Below are 21,125 nucleotides of genomic sequence, written 5' to 3' on the forward strand. Positions count from 1 at the left end.
AACAGAAAAACATATTTGTTGATTGCCATTGGAACTGCCCTAAGGCTTAATCTCTCCCGTGAGAGTTGAATTATGTCTATGGTTTTGAAATGACACTTTTTCCCCTTATCCAAATTTCACCATCTACATTAAGTCCCCTACTCAGAGTAGAACCTTGATTGTTCTATGATGAGTATATAGATGGTTATGAATCATTCAGGCGCGAAATTGCAATCCACTTGTGGAGTCCCCGAACTGATGCTTAGTCTTTGCTTGCTCTGATTCTGGACTTCGAATCAACTTTGGATTTGGGAGCTTTTTGGGATTTTGTGTTAGGAGACGTTATTAGCGTGACAATTGAGCCTTGATGAAGTAAAATTTCCATTTTGGGAGACTAGACTTAGGAATTAGGGTTTCTTTGATCAAAACCATAACTTCTTCATTCTGTGCAACTCTAAACTTGGAATTGACCCCGGAGTTGGAACCCTTTTAGGCGTTCGCATTGGGAAGTGTCATCGGAATGGGAATAAAGTCTTGTAGAGATGAAATTTCCATTTCGATCTAATGGAATTTGCAAATTAGGGTTTACTCGGACAAAACCCTAATTTCCTCTCCTTGTGCATCCTTGAGCTTCCGAGTTTGCGCAAGTGAGTATTTGGGGAAAAGAGGGATTAGAGTGGCTTCTTGGCTGTCCGTGAGGTTGGAAAAATCTTATGAGAATAAATTGGCACTTAGTTTTGAAGTTACAGAGTCCCTATCCCATGTAAATTTTAAATTCAGGCTTGTACTACGCCTAAACCCTAATTTCTCTTTTTGTCCGCATCTGACTCCTTCAGACACTCTGGAGATGCTTGAAGAAGCTTGGTAGGCGTGCGTATGTCTTGAAGGGTTAGCACCTTGTATGACGAGAGCTCGTTCAATCCCTTATACTAATCAGACACTCCGTTTCCGAGAGAAAATGCCTATCTTTGAAACCAAGGGTATTTTCATCAAAAACCAATATGAGCCTGATTTTTTTCTGACATGAAAGACTTCGTGAGATTCCTTAGGCATGGTCATGGCTTGAGAGAGGGAGAGAGGCACATGTCTGGTCTTGGTTTTGAAAATTATGAACTCAAACTTACCTGTTTGAGCTAAATTCCCTTTATTTTCTCTGAAATTATGCTTTTCTGGATTCCGTTTCAGAAGTTAATTTCAGAAGCCCGAACTCGGATACCAAAACAACTTGGTTCACAATAGATTACTCTTTTATTCGTGGAAATTGTTTTAAAATTCTAGTCCCAAAGTAACAACAAACTTTTTACTTTTTGGAATCGGAAAATAACTTCGTAAACGGAATCCACACTAGCGATAACCGGTGAAGTATGTGGAATGTGGAGAACTCAAGGCTCATAATGGGTTACTAAAATTTTATGATCGAAGAGTTCTTTTACCTGGTATTGCGTAAAATTTGGTAATTCCTCATAACAACTTTGGGAGAATTGGCCTTATTGACATTGATTTTGACTCTAAGAATAAGGTGGTGCGGAGACTTGCACCGAGTTTTTTTATATCATGTTCCGGTTGTTTTCTTCCACTTGAGCCAGATATAAATCCCAAGTCTTTAACCCTAGACCCGTCTCTTTTTTGAGGACTTGTGTAGTTCTATTGCTTTTGAATCTAACAGCAGACCTTCTTTTTCTTTTCTTGGACAGTGTACATAGACTTGTTTCTTTTTAGTTTGACCAACATGCATTGTTGATTGGGGATTTTAATAAAGTGCCACACTTCCAATTTGCAGTTTAAGAAAATGCCACCGTTTTTTTCAAAGTTTATTTAATGCCACACGTTTGACCTTTTCCATCCAAAAAAATTGTTGCCATCAGTTAGTGCATAGGTGGCATTTATCCAGCTTAGTAAAATACATATACACCCTCAAATCTTTCAGCAACTCACCAAACCCATTCCTTATTTTGGCAGTTCCCTTCTTTTCTTACACTTCTTGTAGCCTTCACCGTCAGTTCATAGCTCAATCTTCTCAGCTTACAGCTGTATCTCTACTTAAACATCTCAACTCCATTTACTCCAGCCATCACCCTGTAATCTGGCATACTCAGCTTCAAGGACCACGGCCAGCTTAACCTCCTTTCTTCATTTCCAGCAATCTCTGCCTGCGAACACATCAGAACTACCACCAAACTGCAGCGGCAACAATACCAGCTGCACTATTTCATCTCATAAACATACATCTCCTCATACCATTTCCAGTGCCAATTCAATTTCATTACCAGCACATCTGTTACTCATCTCACTTGCAATCTCGCCATGTCCAGTTCAACAGCATCATACCCATCCGTAATCCATCACCGATTCCTCCTTGTTCTTGGGTTCACTGCACCTGCAACATCCACCAGTAAAACTCTCCATGGCAATTCATCACCAACCATCGCAGTCATTTTCTCTTGCTTCATCTCAAGAGCCTACAGCAACTCCATGCAGCTCCTGTGACATTAACCAAGCACAAACCACCTTGTACACAGGCTCAACTGGTAGAAACTGAGCTTGAAGAGGTGAAGAAAAAACCATTTAGGACTTTTATCGAACACCTAATGTGCCATTCTCATCTTGGTGTAACATTGAAATTTCTAGCGCTTCTAAACTCACCGAAACACCTGCAAATTCAATCCCATGACAGTTCTACCATTTTATAGCCATATATCCCCTGGAAAACCATCTTCAGTTTCATTCAACACCTATCAGAAAAAACGTCACCAAACCCATGGAACCAACATCATACATCTCCATTACCACCAACCAGTTCAGTCTCTGCAACTCCTTCTTCAACCTGCCATCATCTGCAACCATGACCCAAGCCATGACATCACCACCAGTATCAGCCACCAATACTGCTTCATCACGACAACCATCATAATCAAAACAATTTACAGTAAAAAACAATTAGAAACCCTAATTAACATACGAAACTGGAAAAAAAATGAAAATCAAGCTAAACCCTGTTCTTAAAACAACCTGAATTCTATGAATTAAACATAATTTTGACGAACCCTAAAATTATTTCCCAAAACTTTAAGAAAGAATTTTGACAAATCCTATATGTAGGTTTCACAAAACTGATTTTGATACCATCTCATCACTGTTCTTGCTTCATCACAAAATTCTAACCAATTCTCGATTTGATTCAAACCCACAATCATCACAGCATCCATCAGATCAATATCTTGATCTCTATCGGCAAATCAAACCCAATGTTCAATTTATTCTCAATTATCCACGACTGTAGCTCAGTTCAATTTCATCATTGTACCCTATCAATTCTTCTTCATCTTCCATTTCTAGAGATCGACAACAACATCAACTCCAAATGTTCATCTGAATCACCAAGAACACCTCCAATTTTAAAACAAATCCTCAATTTGAACCTTCACAATCTCAACAGATCTAATTCTCAGACCCATCTTCATTTTTTACTCGATTTCATCTCTCAATTTCTCTGTTTTTTTCTCGACCTAGTTCTCGGCAATAATAGCAGCAGCTGCTGCTTTTCTCCTCTCTCAGATTCTTTGTTCTGCTTTCTCCTAATTAGCGATTCACAAGTCTTTAAGGATTGTGAAGGGTAAATAGGGAATGATAACATATTTTCTTGACTTGTTCAACGCATATAGACCGGTTTGGTAGGCCCTGACGGAATATTTAACGGTTGTGGCATTTAATTAACTCTGAAAAAAACAGTGGCATTTTCTTGAATCGGGATTTGCAAGTGTGGCAGTTTGTTAAAATTCCCTTGTTGATTTCTTGTTGGCAAATTGTGACTAAATGATACACACTAGTTGATTGCCATTTGAATTTTAATAGCAATTGATTAAGAAATAATACTAGACAAATATTTTGTCAAAGTAGCTGTAAGTGGAAGACCGAGTAGAGTGGTAATAGATTTTCCTTTTGACTGGAAAAACCAATAAGCATCGGTTTAATTACACGCGATTCATGTGTAATCTTTGTCATTATGGTTGGTTTCTTTCTTGGTTTGTCATTTGAAATGACAGATATACACAAGCCAAATAAACTGCAAGATCATGCACCAAGGCTAACTAGGAAAGATAGGTATAAAAGAGGAGGAAGTTATTGCTAGATAGATATCTCTCTGTATGGCAATTATGCTAGATTTTTTTAACTTTTTTACATATTTAAGAAAATTTACACCATACCTTATGCATCTAAATATGAATATAGAAATAATATCAATGTGGGTTTTTCTTCCAAATATGAGAGTAGGTGTAAACATGGGTGTACAACTCCAAACTGCGTCGGAAATAATGTACACGATAAAACAAAGTGATACCTGTAAGCTAGGACATGTGAGTTCAATTTGAAGAGCATTCAAAATGCAAGCGGGTTCAACTAGGAAGGGTGGTTCAGCTAGGACATTGTGGGACATGAAAACCAAAATAAAGTAAAGTTGGATAGAGCAATTCAAAAGTAACAACTCATAGGATAATTGTTTTTGAGTCTTAACGTTTCAATTTCGGCACCGGTTCTAGCTGAACTCAGCAATTCAATATGTAAACCAAATAAGCTGTTCACTGACAAAGCCATTTCACGTTTTTCATGAGTCATTATTCAGCTTCTACTACAACCAACTAATACTAGTTCACTATTACACTTCAAGAAAACACTTATTTCAACCAAACCATGTGCGATAAAGAGCTCCTCCCACCAAGAAAAAATTCTCTTTAAACATGAAACTAAACCGCACTTACAAGAATGAAGAGTGGTTTATTTCCCAATCGATCACGCCCCTGAAGTTATAAAAATTCATTCATCACTACAAGCATTGAAAATGTAACATCAAAATCTTGCAAAGAAAGAATTTGTTAAAAACACAAAAGGCAATGGTCCTTATGGGCGATGTTTCGACAATTTCAAGGCACATAAGCCATTGATGATAAACACTAGCCTGATTGTTTGCAAAAAAAATATAAATGGGAATCTTGCCATTATCTGCAACATTTAGTCCAAGCAAAAGCTTGGATAAATTTTGTGGTGAACATAGCTAAAATGGGTAGGATTGAAAAGTTTACGTGTTTTTATGATTTTTCAAAACTTAAAGAGCAGAAGAGAACACGAGGTTCATTAGATACTCATATTCCCTACACCTAGATGTCTTAAGAAAGGCGTACCTTAAGCTCAGGTAATTCAATTAGACAAGCACACTCGACTACCTCTGCTCCAACACGTTCTGCAAGAAAGCCAACCGAAGGTTTATGAACATTGATACTTTTATCTGAAGATTGAAGTAGCAATGTAACATTCATACTTTCAAGAGAAACTACTCCAAGCCTCCAACTAAATAGATGTGTACCAATCTAGAGACATTCATAAATTTGAAATCCATCCTATTCAAGCATAAACATGGCTTTCTATCCAGAAAACATCCAAGAGTACTCCTAGGAAAAGTGCCATCAATTCGAGGACCTTACATAACTTCAGTAATAACTTGAAAGTTATATGTCAGAATGAATTACCCAATAGCCTGATTCCAGCACATAAAGTCCCCCTTGTCGCAATAAGATCATCTACTATAAGAGCACGTTCTCCTGCCTGTACAGCTCCGACATGCATTTCTAGTTTATCTGTTCCATACTCCAAAGTGTACTCTTCAGATATAACCTCCCCTGAGGAAAAACAATATTGTAAGAGCTATTAACAAGAAGAGTTCCTAGATTCACTTAATATTCACAACACAAACTACACAACTAACATTACGGGGAGGAATGCAATTAGTCAATGTAAAATGCTTGATAGACACTTTACATATACCAAAAGAAAGAAAGGAAAAGGGAAATAAGTACCAGGTAGCTTCTTGGGTTTCCTCAGAGGCACAAATTTTGCCCCAATAGCTAAGGCAATTGGAGGACCGAAGATGAAACCTCTGGCTTCCGTTCCTGCGAGTAATCAGCAATGACACGGGTTAAAGATAATAGAAAAACAATTTTATAACTTTCTTTTGAGTCCTTACTTGAAAAGAATGGCAAGAAAAGTAGCAAAAGAAATGTAAATGTAAGTGATGCTTTCACCTGCGACTACTGTGATGTCCTTGTTTTTGTATCTCTCAACAAACAGATCAATCGTATCTTGAAATGCCTTTGGGTCAAGAAGCAATGTTGTTATGTCTTGAAACATGATTCCTGAAACAAACTTGCAATGATGCAGAGAGAGACAAACAACAAAAGGGATCACAACAAAATGAAAATAAAGCAAAATTGAGAGGATTGAGTAATAAAATCCATATCAAGAGACTTACATCCATCTTTGAGATTCTCTTGACTCAAATTTTTGGATTTGTTAGCTGAAAAAGACCTAATTTTAGGAACTGTGATTTTTTTGCTTGAGCTTTTGAAGTTAGGTAAGAAGAGTTTCTTATGGTTGTTGTCATTACAAATAAAAGAGGTTTTAAGTGAAACAGAGGAATTCATGAGATGTGGAGAGTTGTTGTTAGTGGTAATTGTGGATGATGAAATCAGATTACCGTTTACTGAACGGATTCCAAATGTCTCAATTAATCACTGTTTTTCCTCTGTAATTCAACTCCCCAAGACAAAATATAGTCGATCTCTTCAATAAAAAATTACAAATGCTTTGTAAAGAATGATTAAGGAATAATAACTGCTTTTTAAGACAAACCCCTGCAGAATAAGGCAAAACTAGTAATACACCTCCTGAACTTGTAGAACTGATTAAAAACCTTGACTTTTGGTCCCCATAAGGAAGACTAAAAGATAACTTGATAGGACAAGCTTCCATGTTTTGTATTCCTTCGGGAAATAAGAACATATCTCTACTGCTATACCCAGCACTCAATGCAGCTCAAAGAGAGCTGATTTAGCTGTAGTGATAACAAAAGAACTACTATACGTTCCATCCCCTGAAGCACACATGTATTTAGAAATAGGATGAATGCTAAGTAGACGGCTTACCAAGTAACAATGGATGATGCAGCTACGTTCCAACCTCAACTCTTTATTTGTTCTTCATATTTTTCTTTTTCAGGTCCCTTTCCTTCAATGTCACAAGAACCACAACAATTGCAGATCAGCTGAAAGATTAAACCTTCCAAACAGATTTTACATGAGATCAAGGAGGAAAAAGAAAAGAATGAATCATTACCAGTAATAATGAACAAAAACCTTGGGTATATACAATCTCTTTCCCTACGAGAGATATGAGAAACCATCCCTTCCTCCTTTGAATCATATGTATCCAAGGTTGCAGAAACTTATCTGTCATACATTACAGCTGCTTCCAGAAGTGTGTGAGCTTCCAACTCAAAACCAATTGACAATGAGCGGAGTGGCTCCACACCTTATATATTAAGATATAGGCTAAGGAGTTAGCTATGTGGGACTATTTTATAGTTTCTCCAACATGCTCCCCCTCCACGTGTATGTCGGAGATTAAGCCACTACAACGTGGACCTCTGTACGGATGGACGGGCGCCCATTGGGTCTACTTCTCATTCCATTCTCATACGGGCCTACCTCTGATACCATGTTTGAAGTGTGTGGGCTTCCAACTCAAAACCAATTGGCTTTGAGTGGAGTGGCTCCACACCTTATATATTAAGATATAGACTAAGGAGTTAGCTATGTGGGACTATTTTATAGTTTCTCCAACATGAGAGATTTTGAGAATCTTAGAATGAATGTTTAAATGAGTTTTCATCTAAAGTAGCTGAAGTTGTTAATAATATGATGATGTGTGGTGAGAAGATGGAGGAAAAAAGAATTTGTGAGAAGATATTGATGTGCTTGCCGGAAAAATTCGAACCAATTGTGGCGGTTTTGGAAGAGACTAAATATTTCTCAACATTAAAGTCACAAGAGTTATGGGCTTCCTTGAAAGAGTATGAGCAAAGGTTGTTAAGACACTCCGGAAAGTCAATTGAAAGTGCATTTCAATCAAAATTCAACTTGGATTCAAAAAATTCAGCAACAAAGAAAAATGAGAACAAGGGTGAATCAACATCAAACTTCAAAGGAAAAGGAAAATGGAAGAAAGGAGGAGCTAATTCCAACAACTATACAAAGAGTGATTCGTCTCAAGTACCAAGATGCAATTTTTGCAAGAAGAATGGTTACTTGGAGAAGAATTGTTGGAACAAAGGAAAACCACAATGTCGCAATTGCAAAAAGTATATACATTTGGAGAAAGATTGTATATACAAAGAAGATGAAGAACAAGCCGATAGAGCCGAAGAAAAAAATGATAAACAAAATTTGTTTTATGCTTGTCAAAGTGCCATGACTTCCAAAAGTGAAGTTTGGTTTGTGGATAGTGGTTGCACAACTCATATGTCCTGTGAAAAAAGCTTGTTTGTGGATATGGATACTTCCATAAATTCTCTTGTGAAGATGGGGGATGGAAATATGGTTCAAGCTAACAGAAGAGGTACCATTTGTGTGCAAACCATCAATGGAGCAAAATACATTAGAGATGTGTTATATGTTCCGTACTTGGCACAAAAATTGCTTAGTGTTGGGCAACTTGTGGAGCTTGGGTATGCGGTTCATTTTGAAGATGGATATTGCACCATTTATGACAAGAAGCACAACAAAAAGAGACAAGTCATGAAGAGTATCAAGATGGAGAAAAATAGAAGCTTTCCAATTGTGTTTGAAAAGCAAAGAAATGTTGCATTGAGGATGGAAACCATTGATGAAACATGGTTATGGCATAAAATACTTGGGCATTTGAATTTCAATAGTCTCAAGGTGCTTTCCAACAAAAACATGGTGCAAGGACTTCCACAACATATCAACCACAAACACGGCGAAGTCCATGCTTCATGAGCAGGGTATGCCTAAAGTGTTTTGGGTCGAAGCCGTTAACACCGCCGTTCACTTGATGAATAGGTGTCCAACAGAAGCCGTATGGAACCAAACTCCTTTTTAAGCATGGAGTTGGAGAAAGCCATCGGTAAGACATCTCAAAGTTTTTGGTAGTGTATGTTATTCTCAAATTCCAAAGGTCAAGAGAACAAAGCTTGATGAATCAAGTGAGAAATGTATATTTCTTGGATATAACCTCCAATCAAAAGGTTATAGGTTGTTAGCTTGAAGAACAACACAATGATTACAAGTCGTGATGTCTTGTTTGATGAAGGAACTTAATGGAATTGGTGATGTAATTTTGTAGTGGTAAGTAAAGTGCTCGTTTCTCGGACTTGTTGAGATTCGATTTTAGACTTAATATAATATGTACAAGGAAAGATGTCACAGTATCGAGAGGTACTGAGATTCAGGATTCCACCAAATTCCATTCATGTGACTCAATTAATAACTCCAATCAATTATAACTCAAATATTAAAAATATGGACTCTTATTCTTTGCCAAAAATAGATTTTTAAAACTTTAAATATAAATCACAATCATGGTGTATCAAAAGCTCTTACGTCTAAGCATACACCATCAAACGAAATCACAACTAATTAGTGAAAATCATGAATCAATTAAAATAAGTGCAAAAAGTCATAAAGAATTATTAAAATTACCACATGCGTGAAATAGGGTTTCCTCCGTCATCCCAGTGTTGGGGTCTAGCTCCTCATATTAATCATGATCTCAAAATACATGTATAAAGCTCAAAAGTTGATTAAAAGGGAGTAAAAAAATTGAACAGAAAAATCGCAACAGAAATAACTGTTGCAAAGGCGTTGTTCACTGTTACAAGAAGAACGATATATATGAAGTGCTGTTGAGACTGCAGCTGCGACCCCCGCAACTTTTTCGTAAACATTGTTGAAGAACGACTATCTTCGGACGTCCGTTCTTCGTGTTCTTCAGCAGCAGCAGAAACAAAGTTTGATCGAACTCTGATTTCTTCTTCTCTGGCCCTCCTTCGGTTCCCAAACTCTCCACACCCCTTCTATGAACTCCCAACAACTTATATATAGCCAACAGAGCGATTTAATCTCCCCAAAACTTCTCGAAATCTCTTCTTTTCTTTTCTTTTCTTGGCAGTTACGGCAATAATCTCTTCCCAAAATTGTTTCACGCATTTCTGAGCTTTCCATCTTATCTCAAACTCTTCCTTAGATAGATATGTATCTTTGGAAAGAGTTTTAGGTCTTTAGTCTCTCTAGAGCTTCTAAAAATAATCTCAATAGGGTCCGTGTAAAAACACTTTCCCTGTTTAGCTTCAACTCGGTTTCTAGCCCAATTCGATCCAAACAAACGACTATACCAGGATTGTTTAGTTGAATCACGTCCAGCCCAATCAATTCTGGCGATTGAATCTCACTAAAACACCTTAGAAATCCAACCCAAAGTTTGGTTCTTTGCTGGATATTTTTCCCGCCAAAATTTCATTCGAATTTGAGAAGAAAGTGACCTCCCCCTATCCTGTGCTGGTCTCCCTTTAGCAGATGCCTGGAAATGGGTCACCCCTTAGTAATTAAGTTACCCCTTATCCAAAGTGAGAGTCCGTATAGTAATTTTCTCCCACGAGCGCAAAAACCACTTTTTTAGCCAATTTCGCCGCAAAAGCTTATTTCTCCAAAAATACCTACATGGACATAAAAAGCCATAATAAATATAAAATCGAGCACTAATAATATATACAATTGAGATTATATAAGACACAAAAATGTGCCTATCAAATACCCCCAAACTTATTATTTGCTAGTCATCGAGCAAATCAAATAGAAAATAAAATCCGAACTCACTGTCGCAGGCATCGTCGATTGCATTTAGCGTATGCAATAAGCCTTTAAACCCTTAGGTGTCCCTAGTGGCCGAGTTATAGTCTCGGGAGGGCTTACAAGAGATATACCCACAAAACCTTTACTCCAGACCCTAGCTATCTACACAGAACCTTGGAAGGCACTAAAGAATCTCCTTGGTTGGCATACTTATTGACTACAGGAAGAAGTACCCTGATGCGAAATTCCAATTGCTGTACACGAGTTTGCACTCAAGCATACTAAAATTCATATAAAGTGACATGGCTCTACTCAGATAGTCGCACTATGGATGATGGTTTTTCAAAATGGTTGTAGTAATGGTAAAACTGGGTCTTTTCAGACTTGTGAAGAAAACAATTTTTAGATTTAATAAAAATAAAGATAAAACAAATTAAATTCAAAGGTGAAGTAAATATTATGGAAAAACCAGGGTTCAGGATTTCACCATACACCAAAATTCATGTGATTCAATGATAATTCTTATCATGCAATTCTAGACATTATAATTCCAATCAAAAGTAATTGTGATTCTAATCATTGCCTAAATCAGATTTTCAAAACATCCATTGTTAATCGCAAGCATGAAATATCAAAAGAAATAAACCAAGCATATTTCATCAAGAGAAAACACAATTAATTAATAAAAATCATTTATTCAATTTTCATTCGGTGCAATTAATCATAAAAGGATTGCATAAATAAATTTAAATGAATTTTACCACATAACTTTTGGAAGAATGGCTTCCTCCATCACCCCTGGGATTGGGTTTAGCTCCTCATCCCAAAAACACACTCACAAGATAAATTCATGGCTAAAATAGGTGTTTTTATTGATGAATATAAGATGAAACAGGAATTTGCAACGCTGTAATGGTGTTACAGCGCCACTGTTACAAAGGGGAAAGGGCTGAAAATCAACGATACAACTCAAGTGCTGTAAAACAAGGACACTGGGTTCCACTTTTAAGACTGTTGAAGAACGACTGTCTTAGCTAGTCTGTTATTCGTCTTCTTCTTCCTCCTCGAGCAGCAGCAGCACTGTAACTCTCTGTAACTCGATTCTCCCTTCTCTGCAGACCTCTAAACTCTCTCCTAATGGTTTCTAACCCTTCTATGATGAAAACACAGCTATTTATAGCTATCCAACTCCATAGAAACTCGATCAAATCCGAGAATAATCTCATTATTCTTCTCGGTCATTTTGGAGAAAAATCACTTTCCTGTTGATTCACGTGGTTCTGTTGGCTATTCTCTCGTATCCAAACTATTCTCTGACTTGAACAAGACTAGGTACATCTTTATCCAGCGTAAAACTCTCCCAAAATTCTTCACAAAATCTTTGAAAATAAACAGAAAGAATACGTATCCCTGTTGAACTTTGATTCACTTCTCCCGGACATTCTAGCCCAATATGTTCGACCCAAACGCACACACAAACCCTGTTTTGCTCTAGTAAGTCCAGCCCAATCGAATTCCACAATTGAATCTCTTTAAAACTGCCCAAAGATTCTCACACAAAAATTGCTCCTCGCTGCTGCCAGTTTCCCGCCAAAAATTGTATTTGAATTATGTAGATGACCTCCCCTTATCCATTTCGAGAGTCCCTTTAGTACATGCCCTGAAATGGGGTGCCCCTTATCCAACTTAGGGGTGCCTTTAGCAATTCTTCTAGGATGTTTTCCGCACTTTTTCGGGGTTCCTCCGGGGTATTTCTGGGGTGTCTCCAACATACTTCTGGGGTGCTTTTGGTAGTTCCTCTCGGGGTGTAAATACCACTTTTCGAGCCCATTTCGCCGCAAAAGCTTATTTCTCCAAAAACACCTACAAAAGCGCAAAATAACCAAATAAGTACAAAAACGAGCACTAACAATACATGTAAATGAGAACAAATAGACACATAAATGCGTATATCAATGGACATCAATATTCGGAGTCAAACCAATCACATGGATAGATTAAGAGATGGCTATAGAAAAAAGTAGATGGTTTTGATGTTTACTAAGTGAACGGTGTTTCCCATATCTGTCTGAAGGCCTCCGCCAAAATGAACCTATCCTAATGGATCGAGATACTGGTCTGACTAATATCAACACAACTGGCATATACAAGGGAACCAGTGATCGATAATCCTAATTCTAGTTCAACACAACTGGCATATACAAGGGAACCAGTGGTCGACTTTATTCACTGATTTTTTTTTTCTTCAGCTTTTTCGTTTCATTCATTTTTTCTTTGATTCGTTTGGTCTAATTGGTCTGGTCTTTTTTTTCTTTTTCTTTGTAACGCAATCACTCTAATTCACCCTAGCATTGGTAACAACTTGAATCGTGGGCCCCACCTATCACTTAGAGAAACATGGTTTAAAAACAAAATAAAATAAAAATAGAAGTGAAAAGGACTCAACGAGATATGGTGAAACTATCATGTTACTTCTAACACCTGAGCTCTGTGCTTTTATGAATAGACTCTTCTAGATGTTTCCATCTAATCAGATTGGTTCCTCAACTCCTACGATCAAAATGCTTCCATCCACTTAAATTAGTTAGTGAAATCCTCAATAGGCATAAATTTCTAGGTTCTGGAGTTTATTTATTCATACTGCAACTAAAAAGTTTCTCCCATACCCCCAAACTTAAATCTAACATTGTCCTCAATGTTCTAAAGATAAATTAAAAGCATGAACAAGGAGAAACTGTTACCATTTGAAGCAAAAGAGATAAGGAAAAATATTACCATGTTGCATGAAATTGGGTTACCTCCCAAGAAGTGCTAAGTTTAAAGTCCTCAGCCAGACATTGGAAGATTTAGTCACCTCATAGAATCCTATATTAATAGCCGGAATAATTGTGTGTCATCGAAACCAAATAGAGCTATCACGAGTAAAAGGAATCTGCAACATGCCAAGAAATTCAAATAAAGCACACCCTTGTCTAGTTTCCTGTTTAAGACAACTACATCTAGCTGTGGTTCAGGTTCAGGTTCTATAACTGGGTCCAAATAAAATATTTTCATGGGTTGGAATCCTCAAAGCTAAGATCCGGTTCAGGTATTAGAGTCTGAAGAAACTCAAGTAAAAATTTAAAAGCACATAATAATAACCTGAATAATTGAGGATCCTTAAAGTCAATCAGTTTTGACTCACACAATCGACCACGATGAAACTGGTGGCCAATCTTAAGCAAATGTATCGACCCTAATCTCTTAAAGTAATTAGGTTTAGTCTCAAAACTAAATAATTGACACATCTGAAATTTATACGTTCCCACAATTGGTTGAAAATATTTGGTGGGAAAACAAAGTAGATCTTGGTATCATAGCCTGGTCTAACCTCATCAACCAGAGGATGGGTTTCTAACAACTGGACTTCCTTATGGACATCACTAGGTTCAGGAAAACGTGTATGAAGATAATCTTGCAAAATGGTTGAGGCACATATGTCAAGTCCGAAGTGAGGGACATTTCTAAGATTTAAGGCACATGGAGAATGATAATCACCCCCAAACTTAGAGTTTTGGGTATCTCTAGATAGACTAGCTACAATTTCCTTAATTTCTAGATCGTTGGAATCCTGAAAATAGTCAATTGCTTCTTCTAGGTTATACTCAAGTGACGCATCCTCACTCATATTTAATAGCTGTACGAGTTCATTTTCTTCGTCTAAGACCATTGTTTCCAAATCGCTAGACTCTAAGACGGTATTCTCAGAATAAACTCGTTCCTCTAAACCATTATCGACTTCGTAATCAAAAGGAAATACTACATCATCTAAAGAAGTGGTATCTCTAATCAAATCCTCGTCCTTTTGAATAGGTGAATAATCATTAAAATTATCGGGATCTGAACCAGAAATAACACTATCATCATAAAGTTCATTTGGAGTAACAAATTCCTGATCACTATGGCAACATATTTCAAATTCTTCATCAACACTAACTACATCATAATCATCATAATAACATGAAAATGGTTGAACCTCATCTAAACAAGTAGTGTTACCAATTTTATCCTCGTCATCTTGATTATGCAAATAACTATCCTCATTTTCAAGGGTACTATTGGAATCACTGTATTGGAAATCAAGATTATTTCGAGCAATTCTTTCGTTCTACTCAGCTATCAACTTGAAGGATTCCTCTATAGAAAGTTCTCTTTCGTCATAAACTAAGTTATTCATCTCAGCTAACTTACGTTTCGACTCCTCTAATTTCCTGAGGGACTCTTCTAAAGGAAAAATATAAGAATTTTGCTCGTATGACCGGTGCGTGTGTGGATAGTAATTGGGCTCATCAAGGTATGAGCCATAACCTTGAAAAAGCTGATGTTCCCAACCACTATTCACATTATGGTCAAAGTAGTAACGTCCATTTTGAAACTCAGTCGGATATTCGTTGTATTGGATCTTGTAATACCAGTTCGACATTCTATTGCAGGGGTGTGAGTTGTCACACAAAATAAAACCCACTGACAGGGGATTCGTGGGTGGATAGAGTCTTACCTCCCGTACCAGACGGGCGATGAACCGTTGAAGTCGACTCAGACCACCGACTCCGATGTCAGTGTACGAACCCGAGGGGCCGAGACAGTATCGTAACTGTCGTCCTTCCCTGCAAACAATTTATATTTAATCTTAACCCTTCCGTAGGGTTTTAAAAAATAATGTCCAGTCCAAAAATAAAGTCCAAAAAGTGTCCAAAAATAAAAAGAAAAATTACAAAAACTAAAACCCTATTTACAGTTTCTAAAAATAAAACAAAATGACTATATACAAAATATTCTTCTTCACTCCTTTCGGATTCCTCTCTTCTTTCCTTCTTTGGCGATGCTTTCCTTTTATAGTACTTTTTTCTTTCCTTGTAGCTTCGCTCCAATCTGAAAAGAATCGAAAAATACCAAAGGCGTAAAAGAGAACAAAAATTCTAAAAGAGATAAAATAAATCTAAAACCTAAAACCTAATACAAATCCCCGGCAGCGGCGCCAAAAATTGATGTAATTTTGTAGTGGTAAGTAAAGTGTTCGTTTCTCGGACTTGTTGAGATTCGATTTTAGACTTAATATAATATGTACAAGGAAAGATGTCACAGTATCGAGAGGTACTGAGATTCAGGATTCCATCAAATTCCATTCATGTGACTCAATTAATAACTCCAATCAATTATAGCTCAAATATTAAAAATATGGACTCTTATTCTTTGCCAAAAATAGATTTTTAAAACTTTAAATGTAAATCACAAGCATGGTGTATCAAAAGCTCTTACGTATAAGCATACACCATCAAACGAAATCACAACTAATTAGTGAAAATCATGAATCAATTAAAATAAGTGCAAAAAGTCATAAAGAATTATTAAAATTACCACATGCGTGAAATAGGGTTTCCTCCGTCATCCCAGTGTTGGGGTTTAGCTCCTCATATTAATCATGATCTCAAAATACATGTATAAAGCTCAAAAGTTGATTAAAAGGGAGTAAAACAATTGAACAGAAAAATCGCAACAGAAATAACTGTTGCAAAGGCGTTGTTCACTGTTACAAGAAGAACGATATATATGAAGTGCTGTTGAGACTGCAGCTGCGACCCCCGCAACTTTATCGTAAACACTGTTGAAGAACGACTGTCTTCGGACGTCTGTTCTTCGTGTTCTTCAGCAGCAGCAGAAACAGAGTTTGATCGAACTCTGATTTCTTCTTCTCTGGCCCTCCTCCGGTTCCCAAACTCTCCACACCCCTTCTATGAACTCCCAACAACTTATATATAGCCAACAGAGCGATTTAATCTCCCCAAAACTTCTCGAAATCTCTTCTTTTCTTTTCTTTTCTTGGCAGTTACGGCAATAATCTCTTCCCAAAATTGTTTCACACGTTTCTGAGCTTTCCAACTTATCTCAAACTCTTCCTTAGATAGATATGTATCTTTGGAAAGAGTTTTAGGTCTTTAGTCTCTCTAGAGCTTCTAAAAATAATCTCAATAGGGTCCGTGTAAAAACACTTTCCCTGTTTAGCTCCAACTCGGTTTCTAGCCCAATTCGATCCAAACAAACGACTATACCAGGATTGTTTAGTTGAATCACGTCCAGCCCAATCAATTCTGGCGATTGAATCTCACTAAAACACCTTCGAAATCTAACCCAAAGTTTGGTTCTTTGCTGGATATTTTTCCCGCCAAAATTTCATTCGAATTTGAGAAGAAAGTGACCTCCCCCTATCCTGTGCTGGTCTCCCTTTAGCAGATGCCTGGAAATGGGTCACCCCTTAGTAATTAAGTTACCCCTTATCCAAAGTGAGAGTCCGTATAGTAATTTTCTCCCACGAGCGCAAAAACCACTTTTTTAGCCAATTTCGCCGCAAAAGCTTATTTCTCCAAAAATACCTACAGGGACATAAAAAGCCATAATAAATATAAAATCGAGCACTAATAATATATACAATTGAGATTATATAAGACAAAAAAATGTGCTTATAAATTGGGAAGAAGCTAAAATTGAGAAGATAACCATTATTCTTGATGAAGAGCAAGAAAATTCAGCGACAAATGAAGTTGAAGAAGGTGAAGAAAATGAGGAAGAACTACCTCAAACACCTCCAAATACAAGACAAGGAGCATCTCCAAGTATGTCTCCAAGTACTAGTGCATCAATATCACCACCATCGGCACCAAAGAAGATGCATAGGTTGAGTGAAGTGTATGAAAGATGCAACTATTGTACGGTTGAACCGGAAAATTTTGAAGAAGCATCAAAAGAACCGGTATGGATAAAAGCCATGGAAGAAGAAGTTGTTGTCATAAATGATAACGATACATGGGAGAAAGTAGCAAGGCCAAGTGACAAAGAAGTTATTGGTGTGAAGTGGATCTACAAGGTGAAGTACAATGCGGATGGATCGCTTCAAAGGCACAAAGCAAGGTTGGTGGCAAAGGGATATTCACAACAACCCGGCATCGACTACAATGAGACTTTTGCATCGGTTGCTCGTCTTGACACCATAAGAGCCGTGATTGCTATGGCTTCCTAAAAAGGTTGGTTACTTTATCAACTTGATGTCAAATCGGCATTTTTGAATGGAGAAATCCATGAAGAAGTATATGTAGAACAACCACAAGGTTTTGTGGTGGAAGGAGAGGAAGATAAGGTATACAAGTTGAAGAAAGCTTTGTATGACCTCAAGCAAGCACCAAGAGCTTGGTATAGTGAGATACATGGATACTTCAAAAGGAAAAACTTCAACAAAAGCAAAAGTGAGCCTACACTATATGTGAAGACAAAAGGTACATCTATTCTCATAGTTGCCTTGTATATTGATGATCTTATCTTTACGGGTAATGATGCTCATATGATTGAGCAATTAAAGAGAGAAATGATGATGAAATATGAGATGAGTGACATGGGTTTGCTCAAGTACTTCCTTGGTATAGAAGTTCATCAAAGTGAAGATGGAGTGTTCATTTCTCAAAGCAAGTATGCCGAAAAGGTGTTGAAGAAATTTGGTATGCTTGGTTGTAACCCCACATCTACACCACTTGTACTAAATGAGAAACTCAAGAAAGATGATGGAGGAAGGAAGGTTGATGAGACTTACTATAGAGGTCTTATTGGAAACTTGTTGTACCTTACACATACAAGACCCGGCATCATGTTTGCTTCGAGTATGCTTTCTAGGTTCATGAGTTCACATAGTCATCTACATCTTGGCACGACAAAGAGTTTGTTGAGGTACATACAAGGAACAATTAATTTTGGAATCATGTATTCTAGAAATTTGGATGTCAAATTAGTTGGCTATTGTGATAGCGACTTGGGAGGATGCATCGATGACATGAAGAGTACATCGAGGTATGCTTTTTCTCTTGGTTCGGGTATATTTACACGGGCATCAAAGAAGCAAGAAACCGTAGCTCTATCCACGGCGGAAGCGGAGAACATTTCGGCATCAATAGCTACATCTCATGTTGTATGGCTAAGAAGAATTATGGAAGATATTCAAGAGAAGCAAGAAGAAAGCACCGTAATTTTTTGTGACAACAAATCCGCAATTGCTATGTCCAAAAATTCGGTTGAGCATTGTAGAGCAAGGCATATCAAACTCAAGTATCACTTCATTCGAGAAGCGGTTGAAGATGGTGAGATAAAACTCAAGTATTGCAAGACGGAAGATAAATTGGCGGACATATTCACCAAGCCACTTCCCAAAGGCAAGTTTCAAAATTTTCAAAAATTACTAGGAGTTGTGGAACATCACGTTAAGGAGGAGATTGTTAGTTAATGCAATGTTCATCAAAGTGTAATAGAAGTGTAAGACAACAAATAGTAGTAAGTAAGTTAGTGGACATGAGTATTCCACATGCTTTGGTATTAGGTCTTATGTAAGCCTAGCATATATAAAGAAAAAGATGAAGAAAGAGAATGTAATAAAATGAATAAAAATTGAGTAGAAGAGGTAGAGAGAAGCTTATGCCCTCAATTCAAGTGAAATTCATACCAATCCATTCATATAACCAACCTAAATATCCAACAACTACAAACATTGGCCTTTTGGGGTAGTGACGGAGAAGTTAATGTCTCTAAATTATTTTAATTTACGAAAAATTTTAAACATCTCTAATTCAGTGATACCAAGTATGTAAGATCTTAAAAATATTCTGCAAATGACTACCATTTCAGCAGTTGTGGCATGTCAATGACGCAAACTTCCAACAAATTGTGCCCACCATTGGTTGTAAAGTCAGTACTCCATTCTCCAAAACAAAACAAAAAAACACTGAAGCTGAAGACCGAGATCAGATCTCACATACAAATTGGTGTAACCTACATATATATTGTAAGACTAAATATCAAACATCCACGTCTGCTAATCCAGTAAATATAAAAAAGACAGTTATTAGCACATATTTCCTGAGAGTGATGTATTTAGAAATAGGATGAATGCTAAGTAGACGGCTTACCAAGTAACAATGGATGATGCAGCTACGTTCCAACCTCAACTCTTTATTTGTTTTTCATATTTTTCTTTTTCGGGTCCCTTGCCTTCAATGTCAAAAGAACCACAACAATTGCAGATCAGCTGAAAGATTAAACCTTCCAAATATATTTCATATGAGACCAAGGCGGAAAAGGAAAATAATGAATCATTACCAGTAGTAATGAACAACAACCTTGGGTATATACAATCTCTTTCCGTACGAGAGACCTCAGAAACCATCCCTTCCGCCTTTGATTGCGGAAACTTGTCTGTCATACATTACAGATGCTTCCAGAAGCATTCCAAAATCATCATCTGTAGTCCTGAAAAGAAGTGTCAGTTCCAAGACTATCAAAGAACAAAGGAACACTGAGCTTCCGCTTCCTCGAGACTAAGAAAAGAAACATCATTTCTTAATAAAAGAGAAACAAAAGTAATAACAACACTCAAAACGGCTCTAACAGTGAATACATGTCCAAGCATGGGATCCCAAGAGCCATTCCAAGAACTATAACTCTTTTAATCATATCCAAAAACTCCGATCCCATATTTCTTGCAAGTGGCAAACACCATTTTCCCCTTTATCCCAGCCTATCTCCACCGTATCATACCCAACATCATCAGTTATTACAACCAAAGCCTCTTTCAAGTTAAAACTTCAAAAGATAAAAAAATTCATACCTCATTTACTAACCCCAAACGCCATCAATATGTATCTTGTCCTCTAATATGGTATTTGCCATATACACAAGACAACTGTGATTACAATAGAAAAATGAAGTTGAAGTGTGAAAAGCTTTCATTGTGCATCTCCTAACAAAGCTTCAATAGCGAGTCTACCTGCTGACAGCTGATATTACTGGATACTTGCCGTTATAACTATGACAATCATTTGCTGCAATAATGGAAAAGAACATAAAGGATGAGGAGGCAGAGATGAAACTGCAAGAACACAAGTATGCAAGAACACGAGAGTGTAGGATAGAACTGGACCTGAAAAATACCACTTATGAGCAACTCTCCTTCATGCCCACCAACCAGCTGAATTATGTTACAAAAGATACAAAACAAAGTAGTTGATACTGAAAGTATAAATCAATCCTTTCCTCCTCCTTTTAATCAATTTAATCAGGCAATTTAGCCAAACACTCTAAACAGTTTGGTGCCCACTATATGCAGTTAAACAAGTTGATATAATACATTGATTTGAAAGATAATTAGGAAACCCAATTTTTCATAAATAAAGGAGGCAAAGCCTCAGATTACATAAGTGACACTTAACACAAAGAAAAAGAAAACCCTAATCTGCAGACATCATGTGAAGAGCAAAATACAAAGATAAAAAGCAAGTCTCAGATTACATCAGGTTAAAACACAAAATATAAAGAGAGAAAAAAAAAAAGAAAAAAAAAACTTAATCTTCACAGACATCAGGTGAAGATACTAAGCTA

At 37.1% G+C, this 21,125-nt stretch overlaps 1 protein-coding gene and 1 long non-coding RNA gene across 4 annotated transcripts; both read right to left on the bottom strand.

Moving 5' to 3' along the window:
* Positions 1 to 4,591: 4,591 nt before the first annotated feature.
* LOC113356628 (adenine phosphoribosyltransferase 1-like) lies at positions 4,592 to 6,583 on the bottom strand. 3 transcript variants are annotated; one of them, XM_026599818.1, is made up of 6 exons: positions 6,281 to 6,583; positions 6,054 to 6,164; positions 5,829 to 5,921; positions 5,502 to 5,651; positions 5,157 to 5,215; positions 4,592 to 4,775 (listed from the first exon to the last, which is right to left on the bottom strand). In XM_026599818.1, the coding sequence occupies exons 2-6, from the start codon at positions 6,157 to 6,159 to the stop codon at positions 4,722 to 4,724; spliced, it is 462 nt and encodes a 153-aa protein (XP_026455603.1). In that variant the 5' UTR covers positions 6,160 to 6,164; positions 6,281 to 6,583; the 3' UTR covers positions 4,592 to 4,721. The 3 variants fall into 3 exon arrangements, with proteins under 3 accessions (XP_026455603.1, XP_026455601.1, XP_026455604.1); XM_026599816.1 differs by having other exon boundaries at positions 6,054 to 6,174; XM_026599819.1 differs by having other exon boundaries at positions 4,592 to 4,801; positions 6,054 to 6,174.
* Positions 6,584 to 19,176: 12,593 nt separating this feature from the next.
* Positions 19,177 to 19,739, bottom strand: LOC113361401. Its single transcript, XR_003365110.1, has 2 exons — positions 19,658 to 19,739; positions 19,177 to 19,520 (listed from the first exon to the last, which is right to left on the bottom strand). It is a non-coding gene; the product is annotated as an uncharacterized LOC113361401 (long non-coding RNA).
* Positions 19,740 to 21,125: the final 1,386 nt, after the last annotated feature.

The sequence above is a fragment of the Papaver somniferum genome, chromosome 3 (assembly GCF_003573695.1).
Source record: "Papaver somniferum cultivar HN1 chromosome 3, ASM357369v1, whole genome shotgun sequence".
NCBI classification, from domain to species: Eukaryota; Viridiplantae; Streptophyta; class Magnoliopsida; order Ranunculales; family Papaveraceae; genus Papaver; species Papaver somniferum.